This window comes from Poecilia reticulata, linkage group LG10 (assembly GCF_000633615.1).
Source record: "Poecilia reticulata strain Guanapo linkage group LG10, Guppy_female_1.0+MT, whole genome shotgun sequence".
Classification (NCBI taxonomy): domain Eukaryota; kingdom Metazoa; phylum Chordata; class Actinopteri; order Cyprinodontiformes; family Poeciliidae; genus Poecilia; species Poecilia reticulata.
Genome location: NC_024340.1, coordinates 30,463,816 through 30,489,561, shown reverse-complemented (window position 1 = coordinate 30,489,561; position 25,746 = coordinate 30,463,816). Strand labels below are relative to the sequence as shown.

Genomic DNA, 25,746 nt, shown 5'->3' with positions numbered 1-25,746 from the left:
AGTGTTACCTTGCTGAAAATAAGTAACCTTCCTAAAGAAAATAGAGGACTGTAATGCAGTGCTCTCAAACACAGCACCGGCAGCATCGCGGCAGTTTAAAGCGGACTTCACGCTCCCATTTATCACCGTGGCTGCAGACGCACGCTACGAATTAGTGGGACATCACAAATGAGTAATTTTGTTGCTTCCTTATGGAAAATATCGGAAGAAAATAAGGTATATGATTGATTCAGAGCTTTCTTTCCAAATTGTCATACATTAATTTCAGAAAATAAATTATCTTTCTAGCTCACTAAATTATATTTTAAAACCAGAGATGATTAATACCTAAATCTATGATTTTCCCACTTCAATTTTTTTTTATAATAATTTGAAAGTAAGCCATATATCACCATCACAGCTGTCATAATTTCATCAGGACTTGTGCTGCCAAGTTGAACAATTATTCCTAAACTCTCCGAATAATAAGACACCCACATGTGGCCCTACTGTGCTGCAGCAGAGACGTGTTATTTCAACTTGCAGCCTGTTAGTAAAGGCGCATACGTCTGCTGTTTGGTGGACCTGGTGCCTGGCGCAGCGAGGGGGGAGTTTGTTTGGAATAAATACGGAGAAATGTGGTGCCAATTACATGCTAGCGTGGCTGAAACATTACCCAAGGATACAGTGGAAAAGACATAATCCCACAGATCTAACCACACAGATTGCTCCAGCAGAAATCATTATAGCTCAATCATCAATAAAAAAGGACTGAATGGGAAGAAAAGGCTACAGATTCATTTCTGCAAAGCTTAATATCTTCTTTAACTTTGGTGAGGAAAGCATGTGTGTGTGTGTGTGTGTGTGTGTGGGTGCGTGTGTTTGTCTGGGATCTGAAAGCTTCTAACTTTCTGCCTCCAGTGATTACATCGAAAAAGTTTAAAAACACCAGAACTGTCAAGTTTAATTAAAATACTAAAATTTAATTACAGCTGAGACTCTTGATTAACAATTGAGTCACTCAACAGAAAAAGTAGTGAGCTATTCATCTGGGAATCAGTAATTTACCATATTCCAGTTAGAAGGTCAAACATAACAGCTGTAATTCTTGGGTTTTTAATTGCTGAGCTTCTTGAATAAGCCTGTAAATTTTATACATTCATGACACAAATATGCTGTTTCAAAGCCGTTATGCGGGGTTTAAGGAGCGCGTTCTGTCGTCACTTTCAACACTCTCATTTCGCAGAGGCGAGTAGTTGCAGAATTAACAACATGAAAACATCCTCCAGTCGACACATGCAACAATTGAATGGATAAAATGGTTTCTGACCTATGGAGCAGTCGGCTCCCGTCCACTTGGCCTCGCAGACGCAGCTTCCCGTATCGGTGTTGAACGTGCCGTGACTGGAGCATTGCTCTGGACAAGTGCTCTTCAGAATCTCGCAGCTGATCCCTCCCCATCCCGGGTTGCAGTGGCACTCGCCGTGATGACAGGCTCCATGACCGGAGCACGTCGGGTCCACACAGTCCACTGAAGACACACAGCCAGGGTGACAGCTATGTCACTTTGCCACTTCTAGATTTAAACATATTTATTTACCCTGGCCACTCTGAATCTTCAACCAGCCAAAAGTCACTTTCAGAGAGGAAAAGCTCGAGAGCCGGATGATGGCGATCGAGCCGCAGCTGAAATTTTCGCAGGCTTTCGTTGCTGCCAATAGTAATTTTCCACCCGATGTTCAACTAGCTGCTCTACGATGTATTATTGGGTCGTTCCAACATAGAAACAGTATAATTATGCTCCATTATAGGCACTGTGAAACAATGCCCAATTAGTGTCTAGACTGATATGATCAATTACTATACTGATCTAGGGTAATAATTGCCAATTATGACCTACATAATCAACCTATTACTAACTAGAAAGAGTTGCCAAAAATATTCCATCTTTCTGCCTTATTCCCATTTTTATAAGGCTGCAACTAACAAATATTTTAGTAATCAATAATTCTATCAGTTATTCTGACGATTAATCGATTGCTCTAATTGAAAAAAGGAATATTATGTAAAATTTTCATTCAACCACTTCAGCTTTTTTATACAGTAGAAATGCACAAGAAAATGCAAATAAAATAATAATTACATTCTTTTTTAAATAAGAAAATAAACCTTATTTTTGTAGGTTTTTTAGTGATTGTGGAAATGATGCATATGCAGCTAAAAAATACTTCCAACATCAACATGTGGAAAATTCAGTCCTTCCTGTTTGACTTTGCCTCAATAAAGTGTAGAGCAGGTCTTTTGATTATATTTTTATTAGTTAATTATTACCTGGTCAGAAAAATTTTCTTTAAAGGAGATATCTTTTCTGAATTTCAACCAGGTGAAGCAAATACTCTTCCACTTAAAGAACTTTGGGAGAACATTACAAATAAAGAGTTTTTTTAATCGTAAATGTAAAATGCATATATATTTTGTATAGTTTTAGCTGAATTTCTGCTCTGACTGTGGTGTTCTTTCAGCAATTCACCTTTCTTGAGTCTGAATATACACCAGTTAGCTAACAATTATTCCAATAATCAATTCATCACCATTAATTGTTTCAGCCCTACTTTTTAATGCATTTTTATATTTGCAAGGAAACTTAAAATAATCAGGAAATCCTCAAAGACCTACAGATGCAGCTCCTCTGCAATGCTTCTTCCCTCCAAAGAAACCTCAACATATTCATTAGTGAACTCAATAGCTTTACCATGTAGGGTCAACAACTCCCACATGTAAATCTGAGCTGATAATTGCCTTTTATCTGCATGCAGATCAATAAAGTTAAATGCAATGAAGTGAAAGGGGTGGAGGTGGGAGGGGCAGCTGACAAGAAAGAGGAAGCAGCTCTTTCTTAACAGAGGAGCAGATGCCACAAACTGATTGATTTTCACAGGTGTCATCATCTGGAGGCCTGTGGTAGGGGACTGCATCGACGGGCAAAGCTCAGACTGTTCAAGCTTGTACCCCCGATGAGGTCTCAACACTTAAAGAGAGTTAATTTATACACACAATATCAATAACAACATCCAAAGCATTATCCGCTTGGTGGAGTTGAAAACGCCGATTGTTTCACTAGCAGAATGAGTCGATTTCCCCAGAGCATCAGAGAAACGTGTTGCATCGGCCGGCTTTGAATCCAGCAGGAAGAGTTTTTCTTTCTGGCTTACCTTGATCACAGTTGACTCCTTTGTGGCCGGTGTTGCACACACAATTTCCCGCCACACAGAGTCCGTGTCCCCCACACTGCGGATCGATACACTGGGTTGCTGGAACGTCACACTCTGTGCCCTTCCAGCCGCTGTAGCACTGACAGCGCCCCCTGGTGTACTGGCCATTACCGCTACACAGCACGGGGCAAGCAGCTGAGGAAAGAGATCATGTTTGAGGAGTCAAAATTATGCAAAAATGTAAGTTTGGACCATGACTAGATTATGTTCTAGCTTTATTAAATAAAATCTACATACATTAAACTTTATGTAGCTGTAATATTCTTGTAGAGAAGCACCAGGAAGTTGCTGGGAGGTCATATTTAGGACTAATCTCGCAAATTTTCAAAAATATTGGTTCTGACAGGTAACCGGGTCGTCAAAAAAGTATTAAAGCTTTTAGTATTATATATTTCTTCTGATCAATGAACACAACCAAAAGGTCACATTAAAAACATTTTTTTCCCATGTAGAAGCTGCTACGAAAGCCTCTTCTGGTTTGTGAAGTCTCACTCCAGCTGGTTTGGTTTGAGCTAAGTTGGGTGTGTCTCCATCGGTGTGTGTGTTCCTCAGTATCGTGGGATGAAAATGGGCGGGAACATGAGAATGTGGGCCAGTGTGAGCACGCAGGAGCTGTGGTCGATGCTCTGATGTCATTTGCAGCGATACTCAGCAGAACCTTGAGGTTGTGGTTAGATGAAATGTAATCCAGATACACACATCCCAACAGTGGCTTCAGTGACTGTGTGCAGCAACAGCACAGAGTGGCATGCAAGGCCCTCTGCAGTCAAAATGAATGAAACAAGGGGAAGGCATCTCAGAGCACATTATCTTGTGCACTAACATTTTTATTAAGGTCTGAAATCCATGCAACGTTCATTTATTTTTTTATTTAGCCATATGGTAATTATTATTATTAGTTACGATTATAGCTGATGTTACATTTTATTATGCCTCACTCAAATAAATGTAGCCGTTTCATTTTGTTTCAACCCAATCAGCGAAGGAAGTCTGCTGTCAATGAAACAGATTGTGAGCAAAACCCAGCTTGGCCCGGGTAGAACCCATGAAAGATGGGCAGGAACTGCTTGTTCCGGTCGGGACTGACTGAGGCAGAACCACTGTAAGGCCATGTTCTAATGGCTTAAGTCACTCATTTAACTATTTTCAGAATCAGTCAAATGTTTAAAATAAAGATGGAGAAAGCACTGCACCAAAAGAAGCTGCTTAAGGGAAAACAAGAGAAGAGGATTCTGCAGTTCAGTCAGGCTGTGAGAGAGCGAGAGAGAGCAAGACTTCTCACAGGAAGGCTGAACGACAAAGCTGCTGTGTTTTATACATTTAAAAAAAATTCAACCTCAAAGTTGTAAAGCTAAGGTAAGGATCTACATTCTCATATAAATTGTGTTTAGTCAACAGAATGTCTCCATATGGAAGACTTGTTATGAACTCAAGTCCAATTAGTACCCAGCCTGAGCTGTGAAACCCAATAGGATGCCTACATGCACATGGCATGTTATAAAAATATTTTACTCAGTACATGACTGCAAGCATTCATCAAAATGGAAACAAAAAAGGAAATATTCCAGATGTGCAGGTAGTGGAGTAATGCCTGCTCTTATTTCTGCTTTAAATTAGTCCAAATATCTTGTTAGCTTAGATATCCACAAAAACAGAAACAGCTCTAACAATTGTGTCCAATGGAAAGTTTTATAATATGTGGACTGTAAATATTTGACATATTTCTTTCAGCCTGTGTGACGAACTGGCTACCTGTCCAGGTTGAATGTCGTTCTCAGGGAACTAGAGTTCTTGATTTTCATGTTTACCTTTAAGAATGAAGGGAAGCTAATTCAAGCAAACGCAATTTATCAGTCAAACTCAAGAGATGGAAATTGATTTAGCTAATTTTTCTCCAGCTTGAGTAAGCCCACTGGGCCAGATTCAGTTTACCTCAGTATTATTAAGGTGGAAATAAAAAAAGAAAAATTTTTACTCTGAAGTCTAGATGGGTGGAATAAAATCAAACTGAACTGTGGCCTGGGTTAGACAGACAAAATATACTTGTTGAGATTAAGGTGAAATAGGTCCATGTTAAACTTATCAGATCAATTTTCCATTAAAAGAATATTGAACTGATAAGCCCTAAAAAGACTGAAGGGACCATTTAAGGCAATTATTAAAGCTGAGTAATTACCTCTGGAGCAGTAAGGTCCTATGAATCCAGGGAAGCAGTGGCATGATCCCGACACACACTCTCCATTCCCGTAGCAGTTGTGTGTGCACTCTGTCACAGACTCTGTGGGTGCAGAGGTGTGCAGCTATTAATACCTCTATGAACTGTCATGTTGCAAAAAACCTTTAACAACTGCATAGTGAAAGAAAACGGCATGGAAACCAAGCTGACTTCTTCAAAGAATTACGTGTCTCTTATGTGCTGTGCTCTGATCCAGCATGGCATACATTTACAGCTGTTTGTCTATGTCCCACTAAGGTCTAAGCCTCCATAGCTGTGCACTGAATGCTTACCGTTCGCAACTAAGCCCTGTTAAGTAAAATCCACAAAGATGCATTTTAAATTAGACCACATAATTCCATGTCCTTGAGACATTTCCTTCCCCTGCTGTCTCCTCTTCTGCATCACCAACACCCCAGCCCCGTGAATGACTGATCATGCCCACACAAGCCATGCAATCTCCTGAGTGTTTACAGCTCAAATCCTCTCTGAGTTGAAGTTAATCTGACATATCCTACAGACAGATCTTGTGTTCTTTCAACAGACCAACGCTCATAAATCGTAGCCCCAAAAGACCAGGGCCCTCATTTTGATGGGCGTTAAGAGGGCCAACTTTTATGTTATTACTTTAGCTTGTATTGGATGTTCATTGAGCCAGTGTCAGACTCAAGCAATTTTGACCTCACACATCGATACCTTCATATTTGTAGGGCTGGATCAATGGGACTCCCCAAAGGAAAGAAAAAGAAAAACGTTAACTCAACCCTGGTGTTTTTCCTTCTCCATAACCCACAAGGAAATTTCACAGACTTCAGAACACGGAAGAGGTTGTTAGGAGGGTAGGATCAATGCTCTGTACAGTCTTGCATTATAGTGCTAAGCACAATAATCCACTGCAGTGGAATGAAGACCTAAATCGACGCTGTGCGCTGCTCAAACTTTGTGGAAACTCAATTTGTCAGGGAAAGATTCTCAGATACTCACATTCAGGCCCAGCTGTTCCAGGAAATTAAAACCTTCCAAACATGTCATTACACACCATTCACACTCATTATCCCTCCCAGCAGACGTGTGTCCTCTCACCCTGGATAATAGTGTTGTAGGAGACAACTTCCACGCTTCGTCCGTCGTTATAAAATGCAAAGTGCCACACCCCTGAGTCCAGGTACTGGATGAATCCGGCTTGGTGGACGGTGACCGGGTGATCAATCCGGACCCTTGTGTCTGGTTCGCTCAGGGTCCACTGCTCTTTGGCAATGAGCCGGCTGCCATCCAGGAGCTCCACAAAGTCATACTGTACAAAAAACACAGAGAGCTTTTGTCAGCAGATAGAAGTGTTTGCTAATCAGTCTAAAAAGTAAGAATGTTTTTGTGTAGGATACTTTGTATGCAACCAGTGGATTTCCCTCTGATGGTATATATGCAAAGTTTTGAAGCAAGAAACAGCCAGAAGTGGATTGTGTATACATAGTAAATATTCACGTATAATAATTGTTGATTTTCCTGTGGCAGGTATTTGGAGTTGATAGATATTGTCTGGAGAGGTGTTTGTGTACTGATGGAACTGATACGGCTCTGAGGCAAATGCAAAAGCTACGTTGTGAAGCCTGATGGGAATTTAAAATACATTATGTGTTTATTACAGTCTGTTAAATTAACCTTGACAATGTGGTGTGAAAATCCTTGTCTAAAAGTCAGATTGGTTTAACGCTGCTTCATCTGCATGGAATGAAGAAAATATGTATCTGTTTAGTTTTTCCAGATTAAGTTTAGCATGAATGCCACATTTTAATGTCTCTAATGTTTAATATGTTTAAATTCCCTTATATTTACATTTATTTACATAGATTTCTGATAAAAATACACATATCAAATATAACAGATTTTGTGTATTTTTCCCTTTTCTTATTGCACGAGAGTATTTCTTTTTTCTTCTCAAACTAAAAAAAAACATTGATTTACTGTGTAAACAAGGTGCAACGGGTTATTCCTGCCAATGAGTAAAGAGGTGCATCTGCTCTCATTGCACCTGCTCAGCAGCACCTGAACCACGTTTTGACTGGAGCTGTAATGTGTAGCAAAAAACAGCGCAGTGCATACAGTACAAACAATCCCCAAACAGGCTGCAGGCTGCAAAGTAGCACAGCAGATGAAGACAGCAGATCCCCAGGCTAAAGCAGTTGTTAGCTACACAGATGTACTGTGTCTACACTGAAGTCTGTGGCTGGAAAAAGAGTCTGTGGGCTGCTAAGGAGTGTGATGCATACAGATTGGCTCTGTAGCTGCGTTTTGAAAAGAGCAGCAATTCAAATCCAGAGATGAGGCAGGTTGCTGCGAGTTAAAAAGCACCGTTCTTTTTCAGTTTCCATATGTAGATCCCAGTAAGATTTCTAACAATTTCTGCATTATGTTGCAATATAAGAAGAAAATGTGTTTATGGGACAGTTTTACCATTTTTACCCAAATGTTGAGATTCTGCAGATATATAACAGTCTGTTTATTCATGCATGATGGCTGCCACTATAGATCAAAGTCAACAAGGTTATTTTGACACAAGCACAGCCTGACGTGAATATTAGAAAGATCCCCATCATACAAACAGACATTTGGAAATTCAGACAATTTCAAGAACATCTTGATGAAGGAGAGAAAAATGTCGTTTGGGAGATTAATAATGTACATTTCTTATTTTTGTTACTATTTATTTTTTTAGTTATTTTATCTCATTAGCTTGTTTTTGTGTTCCCCTTCTCTATTCTATTTTTTTGTATTTACTTAGCATTTTTACAAGAAAAACTTTTAGAAAAACAGTTCAGACACCTTTAATGAGGCGAGCTGGATGCAATCCATCCAACCTGATTATGTGGAAGCAGCTTAGTGTTGCTGTTTCTGCAACATAAGAAGGATTTTTTTCCCCTCTCCCACCAGCCTCAGCCATACTTCTCTGACTTTGGAAGGAACTTCTACCAACCATGTGACTACAAAGCCAAACATCCCCCACTGCATGCACACTACTCATGCTACCAAGGTGCTCCGAGTGCAGACATTACATGATCTTCAGCAGGCGCTCTCTACTACCAGGTTTTCTGAGGCTGAAAGTTGAAACATATAAAAATTGCTAAAAACATCCTAAGTTGTTTAAAGCAGCTAATTTACTTTGCTGTTTTGTTCATTTTTCAGATGAATTCAATTTGACATCTGTGTTGAAGTTTTAGTCATTGACTTAAGAATTCTTCAAGATATTTGTATGCTTTTATTTTGAAGTGAGTGAAGACTGTTTCCTCTCTCACATTCTAACAACAGGACTAACAACCCTGCAGTTCTCTAAAATGGTTGAAAGAAGCATAAAAAAATACATCAAACTCAGTTTCAGCAAACATAAATGTGCATAAAGCAAGAGAGCGAGAGGTCAAGTCAACATCCTGATTCAAACTCCTTAGAGAGAAGTTGAGTGGGTTGGGAAGAGATATTAACCTGGCAGAAGTTGACTTCTCGTGTTGTTGACTTGAGGGGGAAGTAATAAAACAGTTCATCCGGCAAGCATTGCACCCCCTGGCCAAGCGCATACTTCGTGATTAGCTGGTGCGAAAGCCCCCTAACTCATCTCAATCTAACAATACAGGTGAATAGCAGACATGAGACCAATGTGAAGAGGTTCCCAGATGTCTCCTGGGTAGAGGGGAAAAGTCTGTGCGTTCCCAAGTCTTTGAAACGTGACCTGACCAACTGAATGCAAACCAAAAGAAAAAAAACAAAAAGTTACTTTCTTCAAACTTGTCTGATTTGTATCATCACAGACAGACACTCAATAGCTGATGGAGGAAGTCTATATTTGACAAAGGTGGAAAGGTTGTTGCACTTAAATGCTGTCTTGTCTTCCAAGCAGTGAATGCGACGAACAGTCAATATCTCTCATTGGGGTCTTTCATGCTCAGTTAAGTAAATGCATTGATTTGTTCCTCCAGTACCTGAGCAGAGTGTAGTTTAGAGGCGGACACAATGGACACAATGTTGCACATTGACAAGGATGAGTGTCGGAATAGCAGTGGCTTAAAACATGAACGTAGTGTCTTGCTAAGAAGGATGCTTTGGACTTTGATTTTGTTCCGTTGCCTTTTTCCATTCGTCCTTTCTTTCTCTTTTTTTTTTTTTTTTGCCTTGGAAGTGCAGACTAACTCACCCATTGTTACTTATATTGAACTTTTTTCCCATCAAAGTGTGGCCCTAACACTCAACACTTAAGTAAAGCCCACCTTTACTAAGAGCGAATGAGTAGAAGGTGAAGCTGAGAGCTTTTTCTGTTGAGTGTGGAGGAAAATAACTATTGTCTGAGAGCTTTCATCACCATCAGCACACACCAGACACTTACATGCACAGAAATGTCATTCAAGAGTTGGTCATCAGACATTCTGGAAACACTTCAGTTTGATATTAGCATATATTTATGGGAAAGAAAACACAGATAAAAACAAAACTTAGTTTTACAAATGAGCAGATGTTCAAAATTCACAATGCAGTAAGTGAATTAATGAGGACAAATAAATTACCATCGATAATTAGGATTTATTGACAAAGTTTATATTGTGTTAAAAGTACGAAAAATTTCAATGTTAAAACAGATACTTACTATTTCATTAGAATTTATTCAATTATTTGGTGAAAACTTATCTTAGATTTCAATTGTGGCAAAACATGGATGACAAAGATTTTATGAAGCTATAGAATAACATAAATATAATGGAAAACTACAGATAATTAACCGATTATAGATTAGTATCTACGACTAGTTAGATGGAAAACAAAAATATATTTTATATAAGGTTTGGCCATTTAGCAGCATGTACATGAAGTAGTGCAGGTTGCAATAGAAAAACATTTTTACATGTTTTGACGTTTAACCTCTAGAATAAATAATGGCAAACAAGAAACTCATTTTTCTCAAGCTTATTTTTAGATCACTATTTGACGGTTCCATCCGTTTTAGTTAAAATTGTTAGGTGGCTTTTATTTAAAGTCTGTCTTGAGACAAGCAATGCTTTTTGTGTGAAGGGTCAACATGTGCAAACTAAAACTAAACCCTGTAATCATTTTAGATCAAAACTGAAACAGTTTCATAACCAAAATCAACTCTGCAATCATGAAGAATTTCCGTAATTCTTCACTTAATTCAATGGTTTGGCAATGATTTACTTTATTTTCTATTATTGAACCTAAATATCTCTGTCACACTGTTCTCTATGTTGCCATGTGTGCTGTATATTGACAAAGTTTTTGGAAACAGACAATTATGTGAAACACCGACTCCTGGCATGTTTTTGAAGTACTTCTGTTCTAAATTGTGCAGGTAATTGGTCAAGAAGTACTTATATTCAAATTCAGAACTATGTGGTATATGATAATCCTAAATACATGTCTCCACACATATAAACAAATGAAATAAAGTAGAACCCAACAACAGTAGAAATCCCAACCAGCGCCTGTTCAGTACAAAAAAGCAAAGTTTTCAGGGTTTCTTTACCTGAGTGTGCGATGGTACGAGACCCTTTCGCCCATAAACTCCGATCAGTGCGCTCTTCTGCACAGATATGTTGAATTTAAGGAAGTGTGGCTGCTCCATGCTGAGCTGAGAGCGCCAGAACACCCCTGGTGCGACGCTCTGAGCCACCCGCTTTCCGATGTCCACCTGTCCGGTATCGATGGAGCTGTTTTCAGGTTGAAGAATCCCAGGCTTCCCTATAGCAACATTAAGATAAGACATTTACATTCAGTCACATAAACCACTCACATCTCACAGTTTTCATAAATTATTTCTCTCTGGGTTTTTCTTCGCCGTTGCTTTCCAGTGTTTCTCAATTAAGATAATACATAACTGTGAGTTTCATATTTCATACAGATGGGCTGTGACAAGATTAAAAGCCCCGTTTCCAAGCCCTGTTAAGCAAAAATAAATAAAAAGAATGGTATATATTTGTCTTTTTATAACACACTAACAGGGCATATCTCCCATTTTGTTTTTGGTCCTTGTGGTTCATGGAGTGAGGCTTCATATCAGATAAGGTGTAAATGGAATCTGTCAGAAGCACTTAGAGCCTCCTGGCCAGAGCAGGAGCTGCAAATCAAAACAATTTGCTGAATGATGTCCTCCAACCGTTACCTTACAGCGCCAAGATTCAGTGGGAGGTTATAGAGCATAGTATGTACTTACAAGGAAAACTGAGGTGGTCAACGTTTTATCACCTGAACAAATTTTCCTATTAAAAAGTAAAATGCATGAAGCTACTGCCATAAAAAAGCTGTGGCTGGTGTAGGCATGCTTATTGGAGATACAGAGCGAGCCTGGCGTCGCCCCTCCTCTTCAGAGGCATTGTGGTTGCCGACACATGTACTGTAGCTGTGACTATATCTGTTTGTGCCAGACCTCCTTTATTTGCATGCCTCAGTGTTGGGTGTGTAATGAGGCCATTGCCTGTCACTTCCGCTTCAGTCAAAGGGAGGCTTGGAAGCCAAGTTTACCTCTGGGGAGAATAATAGCTGGCTATTGATTGCCTTTAAACAGTCCAAAACCTGCCTCATGCTATCTTAATTAGCAGTACTTATGAGGATTTAAATCTAGCCCAGTTTAAACAATTGAGCTTTTGCCTGGCCTATTCAACTCAATTAATGCTTCCGTGGCCGTGCATTTTAAGCAGCCACACTGTGCTCGGAGATTCATTTGGCTGTTTTTTGCAGTAAAGGTGAGCTGAGATGGCCTGCTTGCTTATTGATGAATACACAATAACCCAAGATTATGATTAGGGACTACAGAGCTGTCTGAAGTGACTCAATTGGTGAAAGATCTCTACAAATGTCCCATGGTTCAGTTTGCAGAGAACAGTGGAGGTAATTTATTTATTTATTTTTTTACTATCGCAATCTGTCGTTCTTAGTTGTCATTTAAATCTCTGCTTGATTAAATTTGTTTACACTCTGGTGCTTTAAAAAGCCATTAACTTATTATGACAGGTTTTAGTTTATGCCTTTATATTCATTTTAGATGTAAATGTATCTGTTTTTTATCAGCACAGTTATTGTAATAAACACCATTTAAGTTCGTATGGGGATTTTGAGGTCTATTTAGTTTTACACAAACTTATTTATTTTGTCTTCCTCTTTGTTAAAGATAAAAATCTGATATGAAATTTTGCAAGCTTGAGTTTAAAGTATTATAGGGTATGCAAAAAAGCATATTAAAAATCCTTCTTTCGACCATGACTGCATGAATGTTTATTTTCATTTCACGTTAAATTTGGCCGGAGCACATAAAAACTGTCCCTCTGCTTAAGATGTGAAAACATTCGGATGTTTATATTCACTCATCAACTGTGAAATGTTTTAACCCTTTTTCAAGTGATGAGCATGAGTTTGAATTTATTGTTGATTGTCTCTAATCTACTTGAAAAGCTTAAATATATTAATTTACTGCTATATAAAAATGCTTAAAAGACCCGCCTTTTAAATAATCTTCAATAAAATGTAGGCCATCCATTCAGGAAGCCTCATGTTTTCAGAATAGCCAGGTATAAACCATCTGATGCGGACCGTCCTCCTCAGATGAAAGAAAGTTAGTTAGGACGATCAGCTGGGGCTCATGTCTGCCATGAACTGGAAACTGCTGGAACACCTGTGGCCACAGCGAAGCAAATTTCACACGCTCCAATATTAACACCTTTATGCTTGACTGAAGTTTGCAGCTGCCCCTCCGGCACATGCCACATGCTCTGTGAGAAAAACAATTATATTCATTGTAGAAAATTATTCATTTTTATGTTTGGAGGAGTCAAGATGAGGCTTCAAAGCTTTAGAACAATGGACCAGCACGGTGGTGGCACCATCATGGTTTTGGGCTGAATTGCTGCCACTGATGCTGCATTAGCCAAGGATAATGGAATAATGCAAATGGTGGATATCTCCAAATTCTGCAACTTTATGTCAAAACATGACAGTTGATGTTTAGTCACAACTGGATGTTCTAATAATTCAAAAACACACCAGAACTGGTTCTGGAAGGAAAGAATGATAACATGACAACATTCTGAACTCAAGTATAAAGAAAATAGATGGACTGTGCTTAAAAACAAAACCATAATTTAGATAAATTCTAATAGAATTAAAGAAAGAAAAAACCCAGCAGAATTATGCCACATCCCTGAGGATAACTAAAAGCAGCTTCTTGCTAATAGAAATATTAGGGAGTTTTTTTTTTTATATGTAAATTAGAGCTTATTTGCATTATTTTGGACCATGAATTTATTACAACTTTCACAATAAATTTAAATAAATTAGTTGCATGTGCCGAATAAACTGCTCTCAAACTCTCCTTGATTGAATCAGGATGTTAACATTTAATTCTTAACATCTTCAACTGAAACTGAATTTAAATTCAGTTTAATGAGTTCATTAAATTTCTAACCTCCATTGTTGAATAAGTGAGTGTTAACACGCTCGTACACACACACACACACACACACACACACACACACACACACACACACACCTGTTCTGTTACATTTATGTGTCAAAATCTGAATAAGTTTGGTTCACCATTATACCTAATAAAACGAGAGGATTATGAGATATGATTTTATTAACTACAGTTATCTTTATAGGACAGGATTATGTCAGGATTATGACATCTTTGCCTAAACGGGTTTTCCAAGCTGGAATACATTGAAGTTCTGGTATTTTGTGCGAATAATTTATTTTAAAATGCAATTCAATCTATAAAAAAGAAAAGAACATTTTGAAATTAGAGTGAAAGCAAAATAAAAATGTCTGAGCCTGGAAAATAATACCGTTTTCAGAAATCTTTCCATTTCAGGAGATTATTTCTCTAGTTAATAACCAGCATCAGATCCTAAAATATTCACTTTTTATTAGTAAGACCTTGGAAGATAAATACATAATTATGTTCATATTAATGGGAAATCACAACAAAGTAAAAAATATTGTTTTTATTTTTTTAAGTGTAGAACTTAGAGATTGTGCAGAGTCCATCGTGTTGCATCAGCATGTTTCTACTAGCTCAACCAATCCAAAAAGTAGCTTTAACTCCACCTATTATGAGAACAGGTCTGTTCCAGGTTCTGATCCAGATCTATTGCTGCAAGTCCACAATTATTATCAATTAGAGAAAAAAATGAGTAGATCCAAGGAGATGCTGGAAAAACCATATAACACTGATGTTTGTAGACATCTAATTTAGTTTTCATGCTCATACTGTGCAGAGCTGCAGGAAAATGAAAGCAAACTGCACACAAGTGACCACAAGCTGGTATCAAATGGCCCGCGTGTTGCTGTGCTCTGCCAACTAGCAGAGGTCACAATAGATGACAGCAAATCCGTCCTGCCAAAAATGTCCAAAGAAATGCAGCTAAAATGTGCTAAAGGCGTCAATAAATGTCATTAAATGAGCAGTAAATCACAACTATATCTACTCTTTTTTTGTCTCTGTAACCACAAACTATATTTAGACATTTTAGTTTTGTTTCGTCAGTTTATATAACCATCTGAAGCTATAATCAATGTGTCCAAAAGGCTGCAAACATTTTTAGATTCTTTATCTCATGAAACACTTAAAATCTATCTGTTGTGTAAATTTCTGAAAGAATAAATTTGAAGGAATAGAAAATCTTAAACGTTTTTGCAAATGGTCCACAGCTTTGAAAAGCACCACAAGTAGTGGGCATGTAGAAGCAGGTCAGAAACAGATTTCCTGCTGCTGCTGCTTGTTTCTGCTGACTTACAGCAGATTGGAAGCAGGAGAGGCTGATTCTGTACGGGAGGCAATTACTGCTGCTATAGTGCAAAAAGCCAAACATCAGTCGCTGTCATTTCCAACACTGATGTCCTTGTGTTGGCACCACATTTCAAAATTTATGCATAAGTTGCATAAGATACAAATGGAAGTTTATTTTTTTGAAGACAGATTGTGTTCAAATATTTTAAACAGCACATCTGCAGGTTTGTTTGAAATGCTTAGGTACATAATAATATAAATAATACTTTTGTTTATTGTTGCTCATCATATATTTGTCATTTGTGTTAGAAACTACAACAATCTACATACAGCTGCACTGTTAACATTACGCAGCAATGTGTTATCTCCACTGCTTCGCAAAAGTATCTACATCTCATAATTTCAAGCCACAAACAAAAACATTTGTGCATTTTGATGGTCTAAATCATCACAAAATTAATCATATTTGTATAATGGAAGAAAAATAATACATGTTTAATTTCTTTTTCCAAATTGGAAAAGAGGAAGAACCAACAGAAATCTACCAAGACATGGAAGTTGAAGTAAACTGACAGGAGACGAAGCCAAGAGGCCCATTGTAGTCTGGAGGCACAGGGAAGCTGGTTGGATCTGATGGAAATATAGCTGCAGCTAAAGACAAATACGCTGCAATCCTAAAGAAAATATCAGTAGGTGGCTGAAAATGACCTGAGACTGGGGCAGAAGCTCACTTTCCAGCAGGACAGCGACCCGTTCGCACACAGCAAGAGACATACTTGAATGATTTATGATTAAAGCATATTTGTATGCTATAATGGCCCAGTCAAAGTCAAAGTCCAAACTGAACTCCAACTAAGAATCTGTGACAAAGCTTAAAAATTTATGTTTGCAGCTCAAGCTCAGTCACACTGGAGGAAAAGTGTGTGAAGCTGCTGGCTAGACACGTCAAGAAGCTTGCAGCTGTAACTACAGTAAAAATCTGCTTTACAAAGTAATGGCCACAGAGACTATAACACATATGCATGTCGCACTTCACAGTTATCCATTACTTAGTACAGTTTGAGGTTACAAAGTGAAACAAAAATGTATGACTTATCTTGCAGGGCACTATTTATCTGAAGGTGGAGTTTTTAAGCTACAAAATGAATGTCTTTTGATTTTAAAAAATGAGAATAAAGGTCCTATTTAATTTTTTTTGTCAAGACATAACATTTTAACTTAACATTGAAGTTGGTAAAAATGATAAATTGTTAAAAGTTTCCCTGTTATGCTCTGTAATTGCACGTTCTAGCTGGGCCCTTGCAATGCACCAGCCCAAAAAGCAGGCTTTCAAAAAGCTGGAAGCGGTTCAGCTCAGTTCAGAGTAGTAAATATTTAAAGTGTGTTTGGGTCTGATTCAGGTTTTTAACTGCTGAAAATATCCACACAGTTGTTTTTCAAACATGCTTGAGTGCGGAGGGTGAACACCTTCTGCGCCTTCCACCAGTGTTCAAACTGTGTGCACATTTAAAAGCCAGGAGAATTCAATGTGAAAGAGCTTAAAAGTATCTAGCAAAACAGTAACAAATCGATTCTGTTAGCAAGGTTGGAAGTAAGGAGACAAGTTTTTGCAAAGTATGAGCACAGTGACAACTGAAGCCTGAACTGCTCTCAGATTTAATCATCTCTTTTTTTCTGCAACTACCATCTTGTCTGATAATGATGTTTTCAAGAAAGTACAGAGATAAAAAAAAAAAAAAACTGGCTTGGTAAAAAATGCACAACAGCATTTATTAATTATCAAATAAAAAGAGTTTTAACTAATTCTAGGCTATAACTAACAGATGTCGTTTAGCGACAGGAAATACAATTTTGTCTTTCTCGGTTAAGTGGCAGGTTTTATCCCACACAATTTTGGACAATTTGGAGACTACAGATCAGCTGATACCCACAAATACACTACAGTAATCTTTCTTAGATCTGAAATACTTTGTTGAGAAAGAGGAGTGAGCTGGATGAAAAGGATCTTCCCAACAGAATTAATATATTCATGAAGTTTAAATGTGGTGTCAGAATTACTTTAAAATGATTTTTAAAAGTTGCCAAAAACAATAAAACACCAACACAGACGTCAAGGTGCAAAAACGTTAAATTTATCAATTTATAATTTAATAACAATCAGCCCAACAGCATGTTGATAGATTTTTTTTTTAGCAAACATAAATTTGAAGATTTTATATGCTTGGAATAACTTTAACTAAGCAGTTGGACTGAGAAGACACCCTTGAGGGACGCCACATGAAAGGGGAATTGAGGATGATGAAAAACAACTCAGCTTGCCTGTTAAGTACAAAATAAATAATTCAAGAGGAATTTCTTTAATGAAAGCACAATGCTTCAGCTGAAAGAAAAGAATAGGATGCCATAATCCAAAGTGCTCATAAGGATCTAAAAAGAGCGCTATGAATCTTTTATTAATGATCACAATCATTAAAACCTTTCAGAAGTATTAACATGCCGAGCTTTTGAAGCAGGATGGAACATGTTAGTGGCACCATGTTAGTTTGTCCTGCTTCCTGTTTAAAATGAGCCAAAAGAGTTTCAGTCATGAGACGAGTTTCGAAGATAAAAGAACAATGTCAAGACATCATCTAAGACCCATTTTATAGGGACATGAGGTCGCAACGTCCACTAGGACCAATAAAAGGAGCTCAGACGATTTCTAATCACTTCAGCTGACACAGAAAAAAGAAAAATGCTTCAAGTGATGGAAAATGTCAGAGAAAATGAGGGAAGAAGGGGGTCAAAAATAGGGGAGACTTTGAGAGCTGACACTAACAATCTTTGGCACAAAATTCTTCATAGTTTCCATTTACGTCTCCATCCAAGTGTGTCTGACAACAAGTCAACGTTTGCTTTCGCTTGACACCACTGGGAGTTTAGAATGACATAAAAGAAGAAACCCTGCAATAAAAACAATTAAGCACATTTAAAAAGCAAAGTCACAAATGTTTCAGTATTAAATTTGGCATGAGAAAGAAAAAATAATTTGAAACAGCAGGATTAATTGTACAGGAGATGTCAGTGTCTTTTCTTCTCACCATCAGCAGCCAGAGCTGTTACTATGCTTGACTGGGTGGGCCCTGCCTTCCCAACTCCCCCGTTTTCAAAAGCTGGCTGGTTTTCCAACTCCTGAAGCTGCCAGTTGAGACCAAAAAGGTGCATTGCTGCGAAAAACACAGACATAAAAGATAAACAAATCACTGTGTGGGCTTGCAGGAAACAATAAGCAAAACGCAAATAGTTTCAAACCACCAATCAAGCCACTTATGGACAAAAGACCTGTGGGAGTGCGCAGTGCAGGCGGAAAAAAGCAGCAGTTTAACGCCAAACATTCGCCTCTACAGTCTGTTGTCTGTGGCCAGTCGGCCAATGGGTGGCTTTTGTGTAAACCTTACAGCGACACAGGCCAGACAAAGTCATTTCAATCGATATTGTGGCATGTTTCCTCAGGGAGTGCTGTTCATTAAGGTTCCAAAGTGTCAGCTACTGCATCAAAGAGAGCAGCAGCCAGAGTTTCTATTTTGACACAAAGCTTCCACTTCAGACAAACACAAGATCCACTGGAAAAGTCTTAAACTCCCGGAGTCTAATATGTAAGAGTTGCTGCTAGTTGTGTGTGAAAGACTGAGACAGACTGGGGGGCTTGGGTGGCTGGGGGGGGGCATGAAGTGAAAGACTTTTAAGAAAGTGGAAAGCAGAGTATTGAGAGAGATGCTCACAGCAGGAGATGGAAGTGAGAAGGTTAGACTCTGCAACACTCCTCTCGTTGTCTTACATAACTAAAACGTGTCTGGCTTTCATTCAGACAACCTGCTTTATTGTCACAGAATTGGATGCAATCAAACTGTGCTCTTGTTGTTTTGGGAAAGTGAGGCGTTTCTGCGAGCGCAGCGAGAGGGCTTATCTCCTTCAAAGTCACCAGCCAAGGGAACATGCTGAGGAAGCATCTTGATTTCCGACCATTTGATCTGCGGGAGGAACTTTTCTCCAACACCCGTCGCACGCTGGGAAGATGGATATCGACTGCAGCAAATAACATGAGAGGTGGATGCAGGGCCAGAGAGAATATCAAATGTGAAGGAGACCAAAAGAGAGATGGAAAACTGGTACGAACAGCGTGTCAATAGATACTTTGTCAAGAAACGGGGTGCGGGTGTGCTTTGTAAAAAGCCTCCTGATGGAAATACACGGCATCAGTGGAATGGGGAAGCACAGAAGACGTGTCCTTGGCAGATCAAGTGAACAGGTGTGGCGTAGCCTTGAATTTCAGTCAGATTTAACATCAGAGTGATGATATTTAGCCATCTAGGATATTCAGTCCAAACCATACTCGGCCCCGCAATCTATTTCTGTAGCCAATAAAGTGAACCAGACAGAGGAAACGATTTCTGATTGTTTCATCAATACTTTTAACAAGAACAATGCTTCTGTGACAGGAGTCGCCTAATATGAAAGAAATCTCAACACATTGACTAAAGTGGGAGAAGGTTTGAACTGTGTTCACATCTCAGTGTTTTTCTGACTTTGAGTGTTTCATCTTTATCTCAGTCAGTGAACTGAAACTTGCAAAATAATGCAGGAAACATTCAGAACATGCACTGAAAACGTGGGAGGAACTGCAGTCAGCCTTGTGAATAAAAGAGGCGATATGAAGCATTGATCAATTTTGGTCATTCCTAAATTCAAAGGCCTTTGATAAAGTTAGACACAGCTTTTTCAGGTTACAACAGAAGATTTTCTGCCATGACTTGTTTCTTGCTCTTCTCGTCCTACATGAATCTATCGACACAAAATCAACAGTGGAGTTTTCTGATTAGTAAAGGTTCGTCAGCTGGCATTTAGAAGATTTCTTGTAACTTTCCTTCAATGAAATTGTTCCACAAATTCCCAATTTATTGGGTTGTCCTTTTGACAGAGTCGGGTTAAATACAACCAAAACAAACAGCACTTGGGGAAGAAATGGCTGGTGATCTTTAGTTAAAGAGAAATCCTACAATCGCTAAAATGTGATGTCACTCCATTTTTGTTTACATTTTGTGAAGAAGGAAGTTGCACTCAGTGTCCTTTCCAGAGGTTTTTGCGTCGTTTCCTTCAGTGGTTCTTGGTGCAGCGCCCCCACAGGTGAGGAGGGGAAACGGTTTTTCAAAGGGTTTGGTTCGTTTGACAGTGCAGTGTGAAAGCGAAACCAGAGGAAAATGAAACAATGTTGCAATTTTGTTCCTTAATCGACCTGTGTTTACTGGACTATCTGGTGTAAAAACATCCTTAGATTAAAAGGGGCTTGTGTGAAATGCATGCTACATGTTTTAAATTTTATTTGTAAAAGATTTTGAAATTTATGGGTCATTTTTCATCATTCTGTGTTGGTTTGCCGTGTAGAATCATCTGAAGGACGTTGGCTGCAGTGGATTTTATTTCGGAGTATTATATCAAAAGGGGCTGAGCAGTTAACGCCACAAAACTATGTATTTGTATAAAAACTCACTCACTTTGTGATTATTCACTAATTTCTGATAGTCTATCAAACAAAATCCCAGTAATGTTCACTGATGTCTGAGATTGTAGCCCAACAAAATATGAAAATACTTCAGAGCAGAGCAGAGAAACTATGAATGATAACACTCCCCAACATTTCATGTCTTCATTTCAATAAACACTCATGAATAAATATAAATGTTGGAATTGTTGTCTTGGTTCAAAGTTATTCTGAAGAATTATTTTTCAAACAGCAAAAATTGTAATTTAAATGAAATACACCAACCCAGGCACAATGTGAAATCCCACTGAAAGAATTAAAATGTAGCTGAAACCAAATATCTTCAAGCCTGAATTATACAGTAATTCTTTCATATATTTTGCCGTCTTACTGAGATCTCCTAAAGTATTCCTCTCCTGGAAATCTTTTGTTGCATTTAATCCGTCAGCTCTGAAAAACCTGCCCACATGGGACCTGCAGCTCCAGATAAATGCCACCTACTGGACAGAGCATCCAGTTCTTGGATCAACATGTTCATGGCTCTCACTGAGGTAGAACGGCCTCTTAATCAGATCTGAAAGCATCAGCTGTGGAGATGGAGAGTAAGGCAGAACCTCAGTCTAAAAAGAAAATAATGCACCAAACTGGAAAAAAAAGACTGACAGCGCCAAATAAAAGTAGGTTAGTACATTACTTGAAGAAGAAAAAGTAGCAGGTTCCTTTCTTTGAAAATGTCTTGAAGTGAAACAAGAAACGCATTTAAAAGACAAAGACAAAATCATCTTTATCAAGGGAAATGCTGCAGGACAATTACTGCACTCACACAAGGAGCTGCAGCCTTACAGGAGAAGCATTTCCACTAATCATTTTCACATTTAATGCTCTGCTTTAACCTTTAAGTTGACTAAAAACTTCTTTCTTTCGGCTATAACACCTGCTGTCCCTGAGACGACGAGGCGGCCATGTTTAAAATGAACACGACAACAATTAACCTAAAGAAATGTAAGAATGAACAAATGAGGCTGGATACAAGTTTCTCTGTCTGAAAGGACATTTCCTGCGCTGCGTTTTTACTCTGGACCCCAAATCAATTTAACGTAATAAGGGAAGAGGTTCTGTTCTCTGCACATCTGTCTCATTGTGTCAAAAACCCTCCATGAGAAAGGAAATTGTGTATCAGAGGCGACAGAACCGCAGAGAGCTGCTCTCAGCGCACTCTGGCTTGGATCTCCACTTACCTCATCAACAAATTGCTTTGAGGTGAATAGCCCTCAATTTATAAATTTACATAAGTTATTTCTACACAGCGCAGACCAGCTCAATTAATATTTATAGGCCAGGAGCAAGAAGGCTGAAAGAGCAGGCTTCTAATCGCTGATGTCAAAATGTGCCCTGGTGGAACATCAATGTCGGCGATGACGGAGGGCTCGAATTTGTAAGTTCACTCCATGCTTGTTTGAGCTCTGACATCCACCACGCCTTTCCTGTGCTGAGGCAATAAATACTGTTTTCACCATAAAAACTACCTCAGACTTTGTGATAAAATCTGATTTTCAGATCAAAGGTCAAAGGTCCAGAACAACAAATCCAATTTGTTAATTCTGTTTACAATGTACAAGCAGCACTTTATGCCTACAACTGTTTATTAGTGACCCTAAGCTGCTCTAATTAATAAATACGAAGCATAATGAGTGCTCAATGTTTTTCCAAATTAATTACTTTTTATGCCTCAACAAATAAAATGGCTTTCTTTACTCAGAGCAACAATAAACACAGTATCTCAATGTGAGTACACCCTCACATTTCTGTAAATGTTTTATTTTGTCTTTCCATGCAGCAACACAGTAAATGTCTGACACTTTGGTGTAAAGTTGTGCAGCTTGAAAAACACCATAACTATGGCTTTTAATATGGTTTAATACAGATGTTAACAGATGTAAACTTAATAAAATTGAATTTTCATAACAATTACAGAATCTTAAAATTATTATATTTAGATAAATGTTTATTATTATGTTGTAAACTGTTGCTTTTGTTATGTTTTTATATAAAAACGGCATCCCTTAAGGAAAATGTATTCATCCTCTTTTTGCTAAAGTTTTATGTTTATTTCCTTTTCAAAATAAGAACAAATTTGTTAACTTCCAAAACTATATTTTTATCTTTTTTTGCAAAGGTCATAAAACACGTGTGGCTCTAAATGAGCCTTTCTGCTGAGTGGAGGGTGAAAGTAAAGGTTGCTTTTCTACCCCAGACAGTGAGAAATTGTCGCTCCAAAGAATCAATGAATTTAGATATTTAAGAAATTTATCAAAGGAAGAAAATGGAATTTTTCATGGAAAACTGACCGATAATAAGACAGTACTGATCCCTTTTTTTGCACAATTTTTGAATTTCCCTTTTTTTGAATTGGCTTTATTCTGCAGCTGCAGAGTTTTATGCAGCAAGAAGGTCGTGGGTTCGAATCCCGGCCTGGGGTCGTTCTGCATGCAGTTTGCATGTTCTCCCCATACAGGTGCAGATTCAGATTCAGCTTCTTCCCACAGTCTAAACACATGACTGTTGGGTTTACTGATGTCTTTAAAACTGACTTTAGGTGTTCATTCCTGTGAGTCTCTGTGTCGTCCTGGGATGGACTGGATACCTGTCCACACTGGACCTTAGTTACTGAAGACTTTAGTAGCCAAGTATTTGTAAAAGTATATATATTACAGTAATATAGTCTGTTTCTAGTGTGCCATGGAAACAGACTGGATCTGTGTCTTGGCTCCAGATCAGAGTCATATTCAGATTCTCTGGTACAGAGTAATAACCTCTAATACATGTAACTTTCATGCATTTATACGAGAGAAAAGAGGCATATCTGCAGTCAGAGCGACAACAACAACTTGGAGCTCAACAGCTCTGGATTATGGAGCTAAACATTATTTCTACTAGAAGCTAGCTGCTACAAATGCCTTCAGGGGATTCTTAGAAACAAGCCGAGCAGCTCGGAGTTGAGAAGTTGCTGCACTCAGGACAGTTTCTCCATCATTCCCAGTTGGAAAAAAAAATCCCTTCTACAAACCTAACCAAGGGTTTAATTTAGGATTCTGTGGCAAATGAAGCAAAGATCAGATTCTCTTTGTTTCTGTTCAGTAAGAATTAGAAGCTGTGATGTTTTTATCTCACAGATGGAGGTTCCCATCCTGTTTAAGGAAGTTTCATCCATGTCAACACAGAATAACAAGCCATAACTTCTGTTACATTACTTGGAAATGAGTATCTTTAACATTTGTAAGGCAAAAGACGAGCACACAAATGAGTGAGGTAGAGGAGGAGGTCATCTTTCTCTCGTTTTCACACAATCTGTCCGCGTTGTTTCTGCACTCAGAGCAGCAGAGCTGAAATCGGTTCTGATTGGCCCGTCTTTTATCAGAACAATTGTTGAAATTCTTCCAGTTCAGCCAGGTTGCAGTAATGGGAAAAACTCACCTCAGCAGGTTTGCCTCATTTGAATTGCAGGAGTTGTTGCGCTCGATTAGCCAGTCTCCAAATTTTTAATGCAGCTCTTCTTATGAAGATTTTTTTTTTTTACATAAATAAAAACACAAAGCAAATAAGTTAGTGTGTTGCCGTTATCTTCAAACATGGGCCATTTTGGCAAATAACAAATGCAGCTGTGTATTTATTTGTCTTGGAGCTTATCTTTTTAATAATGAGGCGGCGTGAGCCGACGGAGGGGGAGTATTAAAATATGAGTGCACATTGTCACTATTTCAGTCATGGCGCCAGGTGGTGAATGCAAGATATGAGAAGTTGTGCAAACATTCTCAGACACCTTGAGGCAAGAGAAACAAGGGTGAATCTGTTAAAAACACTCAAACATAGACATGAAATTCCCAAAAATAAATGAGCCCAGTTCAGGAAGACTCGAGTCCAAAACTGTTTCTGAATGATGGGAGAGAGAAAAGCCAGACTTTGACTCCCTGATTACAACTTGAACCTTCATGAAATAGGTAAAAGTCTATATTCCCAATTATATTTACAATAAGCCTGTTAAAAAGAGTTGAAGCTTTTCAGACATAATAATGTTCATATTAACTACACACCAGGTTTCTAAAACGTTTAATCTAATGGAAAATGAATCTCCCTATAAAAACAATGCAATCAGTAGGAAGATAAAAACATTATTGTATTTATTTAGTTTAATATTCACCTTAAGATCTTAAATCTTTCTCCAAAATGACTCCAGTGAATAGGAATGGTGACCTGCACAGGATTGACCTGCTGATATTAGCATCTGATGTGTTGCTCCTGATTCTGCTGCAAATACATTTCACTTTCTAAAATCAGATGCTAAGTGTGCTTTGTTCTGTTTTCAACCTTAGATTGTTGTGAATTCATTTCAAAAATTGCATTTCATGAATAGTTGATGAATAGTTCTTTCTCAGAAGCAGAAGCATAGTTTTTTAGAAATCTGTGGACTCTAGGAATCAGAACAACTAAATGATTACGTTGTGTGTAACTATTAATTTATGCGGGCTTAGTAGTATAATTTTAATTTTTTTCAGTTCGTATTGTTAGTTTCCTCTATCTCCACCTTTGATATGAAAGTAATTAAGAGCTCTGCAACCTAAAATCTTTTCAAAGAAAGAAAATCCACTCAGGCTCAAAATTTAGAGTTTTATCTTTTATCTTTATTTTAAAAAACAATCCTCTTATCAAATGTTAATGTTCTCATTGCTGGTAATTAGACAAAAAAAATTGAATGTAATTATCATTAAAAAAATCTGCTGTGTTACATTTTAAAGATGTTTCTTGCAGGTTGGCTCAAAATATTTGCAGATGGCAGGTGACTAGAATCAGTGTGTGAATTATGACCTTTATAGTTTTGATTATGTGCTACATATAAAATGCAAATGATCTGATAACAGGAATAAATCATCACTGGGTGTTATGGATATCGGCTGAGACCACTGATCCGGAGGTTCTGTGTTTTTGGAAA

At 38.2% G+C, this 25,746-nt stretch overlaps 1 protein-coding gene across 6 annotated transcripts in view; it reads right to left on the bottom strand.

Annotated features, from left to right (window-relative positions):
- The window catches only part of LOC103471835 (teneurin-3), a 190,344-nt gene that overhangs the window by 67,664 nt on the left and 96,934 nt on the right, over positions 1 to 25,746 (bottom strand). For 5 of the 6 annotated variants that reach the window (XM_008421052.2, XM_008421055.2, XM_008421051.2 and 2 more), the window contains exons 6-11: positions 18,322 to 18,447; positions 10,985 to 11,199; positions 6,550 to 6,760; positions 5,428 to 5,529; positions 3,192 to 3,386; positions 1,310 to 1,510 (exon numbers count right to left, since the gene is read on the bottom strand). In XM_008421052.2, the coding sequence (XP_008419274.1) occupies positions 1,310 to 1,510; positions 3,192 to 3,386; positions 5,428 to 5,529; positions 6,550 to 6,760; positions 10,985 to 11,199; positions 18,322 to 18,447 (1,050 nt within the window). The remainder of the gene's footprint in view (positions 1 to 1,309; positions 1,511 to 3,191; positions 3,387 to 5,427; positions 5,530 to 6,549; positions 6,761 to 10,984; positions 11,200 to 18,321; positions 18,448 to 25,746) is intronic. The other variant, XM_008421056.2, reaches the window with a different exon arrangement.